The 10362-nt window shown below is 31.1% G+C and overlaps 1 protein-coding gene across 2 annotated transcripts; it reads left to right on the plus strand.

The window, feature by feature from the left end:
- Positions 1–654: 654 nt before the first annotated feature.
- On the plus strand, positions 655–9760 carry LOC134252232 (uncharacterized). 2 transcript variants are annotated; one of them, XM_062734654.1, is made up of 2 exons: positions 655–806; positions 8561–9760. In XM_062734654.1, the coding sequence occupies exons 1-2, from the start codon at positions 778–780 to the stop codon at positions 9633–9635; spliced, it is 1104 nt and encodes a 367-aa protein (XP_062590638.1). In that variant the 5' UTR covers positions 655–777; the 3' UTR covers positions 9636–9760. The 2 variants fall into 2 exon arrangements, with proteins under 2 accessions (XP_062590638.1, XP_062590640.1); XM_062734656.1 differs by lacking the exon at positions 655–806 and adding an exon at positions 5544–5732.
- The last annotated feature ends 602 nt before the right edge of the window (positions 9761–10362 follow it).

Consider the following 10362-nt stretch of genomic DNA (forward strand, 5'->3'; position numbering starts at 1 on the left):
TTTTTTTTCTTTTTTCTTTCTTTTAATTAATATTTTTGAAATACAACAGAGATTTATTCAATCGAATTTAGGTTGTATCGAACCAACCTGCTAACATTCATAAAAAAAAAATGACGCCCTCTGGCAGGTGTTCTTCCTTAGAGATTATTTGAATAGAACAAAGAGTACTCAGTAGTATTTATTGCAGTATACCCAGGTATCAAAATACCCCTGAATCAAAATCAGTTGTCGGTACCAAAAGTCAAATGTTGAGAGTCAGCAAGATTCAAGTTCCCCCAAAGCAAGCCTATTTTCCGAGGCACAGCAGTCATAGTTTTTTCCCTTTCTAATTCAAGTTTTACACTGAAGTATTATCATTCAAAAACAAAAAAAATTGCATGAATTGATGTAAATTTTTAACTAAATATACAAAGTAGAAACAACGTTTTTTTTTGTACAGTAAATAAATTTTGGACTTTTTCAACGCATCAAAGATGTTTGCGTAATAAGCGCTATATGGTAAAATCAATAGAAAGAAGTTTTCACAGCTGAAATTTAAGCAGGGATATATGACGAGGAAACCTTTCTTATCATGCAACAGCATATGCGTCTGCTCAGTGAAGTTTTTTAAAACATACTTTAAGCGATGTACTACAGTCTACTTTAAGCTTGTTTTGAGAAATAATCACTCACCTCTTGAAAATTACGGTTTTTCAAAATCGTATATAGTCCTTTATTCCACGTTATTTCTAGTTTATATAAAGTTTGGACTATTTTCATGTGCCCGTTCCACTTTTGATGGGAAATAACACGGGAATGCAGTTAAGGTAAATGTATATACATTTCACTCTTCTCAAACTATTCAGATAATGTAAAATTTAGATGAAATGAATATGCCGGAAAATTCTATCTGTAAAAATGTTTGAGTCCCGTTAAAACTCTTGGCTTATATCATATCGTACTTAAAATATCGCCCTTTAACTAATTTATGTTACATTCTTTGATTAACCTGAGACAGTCTTATATACACGGTGACGGAAGGCCGTACCAGTATCTTTTATAGATTTGTTTTAACAACTTACTAATTTTTAAAATAACGAATTGGTAATTTTTATAACAAGTTACCTATTTGTTTTTACAGATTAGTAATCTGTTAAAATAAATTACTAATTTGCTATAACAAATTATGAATATGATATACCTAATTAATAATTTGTTATAACAGATTAATAATATGTTATAGCAAATAAATAATTTGATTTAGCAAGTTAATGATTTGATAAAACAAATCAATTATTTGATAAAAAAAATTTTTTTAAACAATTTTAAAAATTTGATACAACGAATTAATAAATTGTTATAATAAATGAGTAATTTGACGTAACAAATTAATAATTTATTATAACAAAGTAATAGATCATACACATACATAAAAAGTAAATTTATAACACATATTTAACGTAACATTTTACAAAGTACTTCCCACTCAAGGATATTGTTTATTTTCGTTTTCAGAGAAAGGTTGTTACAGGATGTTTGTTTTATTACTTCGTGATAATTTATTTACAAATGTTACCTTTCTTGCTGCCAAGCGTTACAGGGGACCAAAGAGGTTCACCCCAGGAACACAGCCAGGTGTTTTTTTTTGTTTTTTTTGTTTTTTGCATTTGGAACTGGGATTTAGATCAAAGAAGTACGTACGCTAACTCTTGATTCCCGCCTAGATTTTACACCTATTTAATTCAATATTAATGACAATTTGGCCATAAAATCTTTGTTGAATAAAATATCTGTTCAATTATAATTGATTAATAAATTTAATACCAGTGTAAAATAGTTAATTATCCCTTATTCTACCTCTCTAAAAAAGGGGGGTAGACGATATTTTCCGTTGAAACCGGGCTTTACACCATCACCGTATTTTAAAATATTTTTGAATGTGAATCAATGTTCCTTACTTCTTTTCTTATGTTTTAAGCTTATGAAATTAAACATAAATATCATTAATAAATACTGTGTTTTAGTTGTAAACCCCTTTGAAATTGGTGAAAAATTAAAACCTTTGTCATTTTTTTGTCAGTAAACATATGTCCCCCCCCCCCCCCCCTCGTGAAACACATAAAGCTTTGGTATGAATTTGTGAAATGACAGTCTATATTACCCGTGTAAAGGAATTTTTGTTTCACGGGGGGGGGGGATGTTTTAAAAATATTTTCCGTTTTCCGTTGATTTCTATAGTGAAAAACGCGAGTTTTATCAAAATTATAGGGTTATCTCTTCTTTGTTTTCCCAAATAAATAATGTTTTATGGAAATTCATGTAAATATGAATATAAATATGGAAAATCATTCAAATATATTAACTTTTGAAAATTGACTTGGAGGTAGGCGGGAGAACAATTATACGTTAGTTCTTAGTTTTATTTTTTAATCTGAATTGGATAAACAGTACAGTGTAGGTATAAATGCCTGTCGAAAACCAGTATGTAAAGTAGATCATGGTGCATGTGTAGAATGAATCCAGAGAGAAAGAGAGGGTAAAACAAAATTAAAAAGAATAAAAACAAATCACAAAACATAATTTATTGAAGCATTTTTTGACCGTGGAAAAAATCCCTCTGAACGTAGCATGCCTAAAATTAATTATTTCCTCTCCCGGACAGCACTGGCAGGTGGTACATGTAGCATGGACGGACAAAGTTTCATTGGAGCTCTTAAGAATAAGCTACATGTAATTGGAATGGAACCAACGATTTTGATACATTGTTTCGTACGTACAGAGTATATGGGAGCGTATTAGGGCCGTAGCAGTATCTTTTACAAAATTGTTTATCTGTGATAACAAATTATCTGTTGTTAAAACAAGCTAATAATTTGTCATAACAAATTACTATTTTTGGACATTTGAAGGTGTATACAGATCTATGGAATCCAGTTGAAAAAGTGTAGCAATATGCTGCAGCATTGCAGAGCTTTTGACCAATGTGTTTCTTTTGGCAAATTAGAGATTTCACTGTCAAGCATCAATGCCATGAAACAATTATAATGCCTTTATGAAAAATGTATTTTTAGAAAATCCTTAACAAAAAATACTATAGTGAACTATAGTCAACCATAGTTTACTTTTAATTAATTAACTATAGTACCAAAGTAAAAACTTTGATTAACCGTAGTAAAAACTTTGTAACTTTGATCTACTATAGCAAAAACTTTGATTAAAGTAAAAACTTTGGAGCTTTGATTTTTATAGTAAAAACGCTGGACTGTTAACATAGCATGCAACAGAAAACTAAAGTTTTCTATAAGCGTTTTAGTTCTCTAATTAAATGGTAAACAAAATATTATAGTGTTAAATTGAACTTATATTGCACGAGTGCATTGGTACAGCCAATGAGTGCCAATATTCACCAAAATAAGTACAATAACTTGTTTACTTTACAACTAAGACATCACCCATTGATTTATATACATTACTTAGTATTTCAATAAAATTACCCGAATTCATGAGAAATTTTTATTGTGTATAGGTATTCCATTCCTAATAGCAACAGATGTGTACATATGTAGGTGGTAAATACTCAGTATACATAGACATAATTCCCATTTATTACATGTACTAGATGAAATCCCGCGCAAGCACGGGAGAAATTACATGTATTATGTTTTTAACGATAACAAAACTATTTCAAAAAGTATCTACAAACTCTACAAACAGTTCGATCAATAAACAGACTTATAGAATAACGAAATACAGTCACTTCAAAATCCCGCAGGTAGTTTAGGAACAGAAATACATGAAGATACTTAAAAGGTATAAATTCAACCCTTATTTTTTGCACTTAAAAAATAGGCTTTTACTCCTTACGTAGAATAAAGCAATTTTTGGATACCTGTTGTATTAAATTGTTTACATGCCTAATAAATATATTAGATATATATGTATTTAATTCAAAAGAATGTATGTAGAAAAAACACTGAATTGTATGAATCAAAACACACATTTTTAAAAGTTTTAGTAAAATACGAAAAAAATTAAACACACTTCAATACTTTATTTTATATATTCCTTAGCCATTAATTGACAATTATTTGTAAGTTTTTAGCACAACTTACTTTCAATATATTGATATATTCATTGTATTACCGAATGCTTTACAATTATTTTCATTCATTACAATTATCTCAATTTTTGTTTCTTTTTAACATCGGGTTCGATGTCATCCGACTTTCTAAAATTTTCAATAAAGAGTGAGATCGGTTATAAACGGAAAGGATTTGCACAATTTGTATCTTAATCAGTTATCATAGATTATTCCTTTTGAATCACTCAAATAAAATTTTGGTTACATAATTCAGTAATGATGTTTAATGAAATAATTAAATGCTTGCTTGATGTCAGTTTCATTAAAAAATGATTCGTTGGGACGGATACCTTAAAAAAGCCTTTGCTGATTTTTTTTTTATTGTTGTTGTTATTTGTTTTTACATGCCTTTTATTAATTTTCAATCTTAAGTTGAAAATGACTACATGACAATTTTATTTTAAAGATGACCCTGCCAGGAAACCTATATTTAACTACTTAAGTGCGAAAACTTGTGATGTATGATCTTAAATTATTTTACGAAATCATACACCTCAGACCAAACTGCGACGCTAGTTTTCTGTATTCAAAAATGTCTATTTGGTCTGCAGAAACAAGAAGGATGAAGAAAAACGGACATTCAGTCATCAAACTGATAATTTTGTCCTTGAAATTCCATTTGAATTACCACCAATGATTTTTTGTTACTGATATAAAAACAAGTATTTTCTGATTTTTGTAGAAATAATTATTTTTAAAAATACATAATTTGCAGATTTTCATACCTTATGAAAATAATAAATTAAATAGCTAATCATTGTATTTTAAGGGCAAGAGATCAGATACATGTAGATGCCTCATTAAAAAAAGAATTTAGTAAATTTTATTGTAATTTGTAAGAAACCTTCGACTTTTGCGAATTAAAAACAAATAACACGATGTTCAATATGAATCATATCGTCAACCGTAATAAATATAATACTAGTAGTTACTGTCTAATACAAGAGTTTAAAAAAAAAATAATTTATACACATGTACCTTTTGTTTAATCTTTAAATATTTAGTGTTTTCAAATAAACACAGATCAATAACATTAAATTTTTAATTAAATGGCAATTATGATGTTTTAGTGAGTATGTCTTAATATAAAAATTCATCACTTTTCATCTGCTTACTGGATTCAATCCTTTCAAATACATTCGCATATACAGTGTATAAAGGATTTAGCTGTCGTAGGCGAAATCTAAGTAATATTTTTTTTTCATTTACTGATAAAAATGTCATGCATTTTTATTTAAGTTATACTAGTAATATGACTTTTTCTTTGGGTGTGTTCTTTTGATTATCTGTAAATAATGAATACATGCTAGCAGTAAGGATATTGGTACCACAAATCTTGATCATGCAGAATGTCTATACACATGATTATATGTTATCTCAAGATGACTGACTCAAAGGTTTTTCACACGCATGTATAAGGAATGTTTTGAATTCGTCACCATTCTGTGCACTCTATTTGCATAGTTCAATTTCTCCACTTTAGTTTAAAATATTCTCCACTTTGACCGGGTAGCCATGTTGATATTGACTGCATATTACGTTTAACAAGGATTTTCATTTGGCAACATTTGATTTTTTTGTTGAAGGAGATAATGAGTGGTAGAACATCAAGGTATTTAATATAAGATTTTATTCTATTATTCTTACCAATTCTGAAATATGCTTTTGCTTAGAAAATCCTATGAAAATAAGTATTCTGAGCAGTTTAAATGCTGTTCCAGGGAAACTGTTCATTATTTATTTATTGATTGTAAATAAGGTAATCTAAATGTTCGCTTGCAAAAGTTTCACTCGCACCTGGTTGTTCATGTGTAATACCAATTCTTAGAAATATCCAATTTTTTAGTGATCTCCACACCCTTGCAAATTGAATCTTCACTCAATTTTCTGCTTAAACGGTTTTAAACAAGTAATCCTAATATTATCAACACATGTTTGAAAGGATACTATTATGATAATAGTAAATTATGGTAATACTACCTTTTTAAAACTCTTTTCATTGAACATTTGATTTTCTTTTGGTAATTCATAAAATTAAAGAAACCTCTGCGTTGCCTTATCAATGATAGTTAAGTTCCAGTAGACAACCAGTCCTTGATTTTTCCTCTATTATTAATCAATCGTTCTACTTTATAAAGCATGCCTAAAATGTATCACGCGTCTAACTAAAAAGATATACAGCGAATCTCAATAAAAACGTGTTTAATCAGAATATTTTGGATACAAGTAAACTTAGGATGACAACCAAAAATATTTAGAGGAAGGAAAGATTAAATGCATCTAGCAATAGCTAAGAGAATTGAATCTCTTACATTTAAAATATAAGCATTTTTTAAAAAGAATTCTTCTCGATGAGTATTTTTTTTAAAATTGGTTTTCAACTTACTTTCTATCTGCTAGTCAATGTTATCCGTAAAACTTTTTACTTTATACCACACACAGTTTTTGAGCTATTATAAAAACAAAATGTTGGACATCTTGACCTTTGGCAAAAGCTTATTAAGATGGGCGTATTTGGCATGCCATCTACAGGAATAGTACCTACTAAATATATTAATAGTTTAATGTCTACGATTTTGACGGCTGACCACAGGTTGACAGACTTTCAAAAGATTTGCATATGGAAGGATTTCACATTTAAGGTATTCAATGTATAGCGACCATATTTTGTATTTAATTCACTGGTCCGATATTTTTGATCATGGTAGCAATTTGAAGGTGTTATTATATAAAACTGCTCCACCAGAGGATTTCGCGAAATTATTTTTGTCCAATAAATTGCACCTTGAATTTAACATTGAAGTCTACGGGCAGCGCATGTTTTTTTTTAAGATATTGTAAACAGTAATTTGAATTTCAAAAAAAAATCTCTTGGTGAAAATATGCATAAACTCTCTCTTTATTAAACTCTGAAAAAAATGATTCATTTTTCACGTATATTTTGACAAATTAAAAGTTTCTCCTTTTCATCAAGGACAGATAACTTTTCAAAAACGTTGAAGGTGCAAAATGACCGGCTTTTTACATGTTATCAGCCATTTCGTTTATTTTACTTTTATCGTTATCTAGCAATGTATTTTTACCTAGTTTAAAATCATTCAAAATTGTTCAATATCTCTGCATTATACCTTGAATACCTTGAGGGCTGGGTGGTCGTGGCCACTTTCAGACTATGTTGATCTTTAGACGAAGAGCTCCATATAAAGATATACAAAAATGATCCAATCTTAAAACTAAAATGTACGAGATATGTCTTTGCAATATGATAGATGACAGCTTAAGATATCTTAAAAATTAAGTTATATCTGATAGAAAATTTGTTGACCCCCCCCCCCCCCAGCCTCCTTTGAAATGCCTAGTCGAATTTACCGGGTAATATTTCAATACACATATCTTAATAATTGCGGCATGTATAACTTAGTAACGCTTCACTTAAAACACCAAAGTTGATAGGGTATAGTTCAAATGCAAATTCAAGTCCATATGTATTTTAAAGTATCAGCAGGTTCGATAAAGTAATTGATTGTATGTTGTTAAACGTCCCTCTCGAGAATTTTTAACTCATATGGAGACGCCACCACTTGCCGGTGGAGAGCTACAAATTTTGTCCTATACTCGGCACTTAGGGCCATTGAGCAGTGAGGGATCTTTTTCGTGCCGGCACCTGTTGCGGCACTCGACCTCAGTTTATACTGTCTTATCAGAAGGACGGCAGTCGGCAGGTTCGAAGAATTGCTTTCGCTCTCAGTGCAACAGAACCAGAATTAATCTAATTTAAAACAAATCACAACATTAATTTTTTTAGAAAATGAATTTATTCTTTGTATTGAAAAAGTAACGCTCCATGCTAGGATCGAACCAATTTTGTTAACTGGGTAACGCACGCAAATGAGCTATATAATATCGCAACACACTCCATGTCATTTTTATAACGACAATGAAACACAGCATCTATATATTGGATTTTTTAAAAGGGAAAAGTTAATTTTTTATCGACTCTGGGTTTTCTCTCCATTTTTAAATGTTTTTTTAGTTTCTTAACTTAAATGCACACAAATAATGTTTCAAAATCATGGATAGATGGCCCAAGGATAACAAATTTTGAGAAAAACTTGTTTGAAAATGTAACATATTGTATCGAATGATTCATCTTGCCAACTTTGAAGTTCATATTTGGCAAATCAAAATACGTACAATATCGGGATAATACTTCTCTTTGTGTTTCACATATTGCTAAATTTTCATTGACAGATCGATGAAATTTTCACATTTCAAGTGCGCCGAATGCCAATCAAAAAGGCCATTTTTCTTTCAGAAATACAATACAAATAAGGAAAACCTGTTTGCAGCGGATCAATGCAGTTGTATTTTTAATATTTGAAAATGCATTCAATGTCTTCAATATATTTTGTTAAAAGATTCATTTCTTTTTATTTGCAGAAGGTTAACTTATGTAAGTGGTTCATGCCATAAATACAGCTTAGCTGCTGTTCTTCTGGTGGTAGCCGGACTCTTATTTTTTGTGCCACAATATCATTGGAGACTAAATGTTAGATCCTCACCCGACTCAAATGCTATTCCAAAGTCGATACTTTATAGAAAGTATCTTCATTCAATGAATCTTCCTAAAAGTTCTGATGGTATACCATATGCTGAAATAGAAATAATCCGCCGTGACTGTGGGCAACTTTGTAATACTTCGCGACCTGGTTCACCAGGCCCATATTTTAATCATGTAACAGCACCAGTGAACTGTGAAGCAATCTTTAAAAATACTTACATAGATAAAGGTCATGGCTTAAAGGAAGCTCCCAGATATATTCCAAATAAGCTTCTTAAAGACTTTACAATGAATTTTCAATTGCCAGTATCAGAATGGTACTTTGATATGCCATACCTTAATACAAAAAGTAAAACACCTGTATGGACAAAAGAAAGTGTAGAGCACCAGATCTCGCTGGCAAAAAAAGGAATTTTAGATGGAACATATGACAGTTCTGAAACTAACGCGTTAAGAGATGGGCTAAAGCATGCTCCTGGCGTCAAAGATGGGCGTGTCTTGGTCATAGGTTCTGAGAATCCATGGGTTGAGGCATGTGTACTAGAGGCTGGGGCAAAGGAAGTTGTTACTCTTGAGTACGGAGAAATTCGATCATTGCATCCGAAAATAAAAACTTTCATTCCTCAAGCATTTAGGATGGCTTACTTGAATAAGACTCTTGGTGAATTTGACGCTGTGGTAACGTTTAGCTCGGTTGAACATTCAGGACTAGGTAGGTATGGCGATGGACTTAATCCTTGGGGTGATATCATAGCAATTGCAAGAGCTTGGTGTGTAACAAAGAAAGGTGGATCATTGACAATTGGAGTAATGTTTGATAATGAAAAAGATTATATTCAATTTAATGCTGCACGATACTATGGGAAAATTAGATATCCCTATCTCGCCACTAACTGGAAACAACACTATAGGGGACATGGAAGTCAAAAAATCCACGTATTCGTAAAACCATAAGTCGGATAATGGATACTACACTTGTTGAGCATAATAATTTTTGTAAACGTAATGTGTTTATAATTTACTAGTATATTAGTAAAGTATTAAAATATCTCTCTCTATTGTTTCTTAGTTAGTTCAAATCATGTAATTGTAATGTGTTTTGTAATTAACTAGTATATTAGTAATGTAATAAATCTTTCTCTCTCTCTTGTATCTCAGTTTGTTCAAATCATGACCATGAGGGTTTTGGTAAGGCTACGTCTATACCTAGGAACGGTCAGCTTTTAATCTGCTACAACACAGCATATAGTTCATGCCACAAAAATTAACTAAAATAACAAGAGACCCACGGGCAACTATAGGTCACCTGAGCAACTTTCCAACAATTGAATATGGTTCGTGTTTTAAACCAAGGGCCATGAAATTCATAATTTTGAAAGAGGCACCACTGCTTATCATTATATACACTAAGCATGCTTACTCTAGTTACTTAATACCCAGAGGTAGATCAGAGTAACAAAGAGAAAATGCATTTCGACCGTATAACCAGTTGTGCACCCCACCCCAAAGAAACCACTGAACCTGCAGCTGGGGCCACATATTTCAAAATATTGGAAATTTTATCATAAATTTTATTTCATCATAAATGGTTGATTAATCTCAAAGAGCAAATTTCAAAGCATTTATTTATTTTCAGACTATGCCCCCCCCCCCGCTCCTGACCCAGGGGGCATGAAATGAT

This window comes from Saccostrea cucullata, unplaced genomic scaffold, assembly GCF_032062105.1.
Source record: "Saccostrea cucullata isolate Sc308-1 unplaced genomic scaffold, CSIRO_AGI_Scuc_v1 ctg1702, whole genome shotgun sequence".
NCBI lineage: Eukaryota > Metazoa > Mollusca > Bivalvia > Ostreida > Ostreidae > Saccostrea > Saccostrea cuccullata.

What these genes read in the sequence shown, in the direction of transcription:
- LOC134252232 (XM_062734654.1), top strand. Translation starts at nt 778, where the DNA reads ATGGGAAATAACACGGGAATGCAGTTAAG. An exon ending in AACACGGGAATGCAGTTAAG is followed by an intron (nt 807 to 8,560) that starts GTAAATGTATAT and finishes TTTTATTTGCAG; the next exon opens with AAGGTTAACTTATGTAAGTG.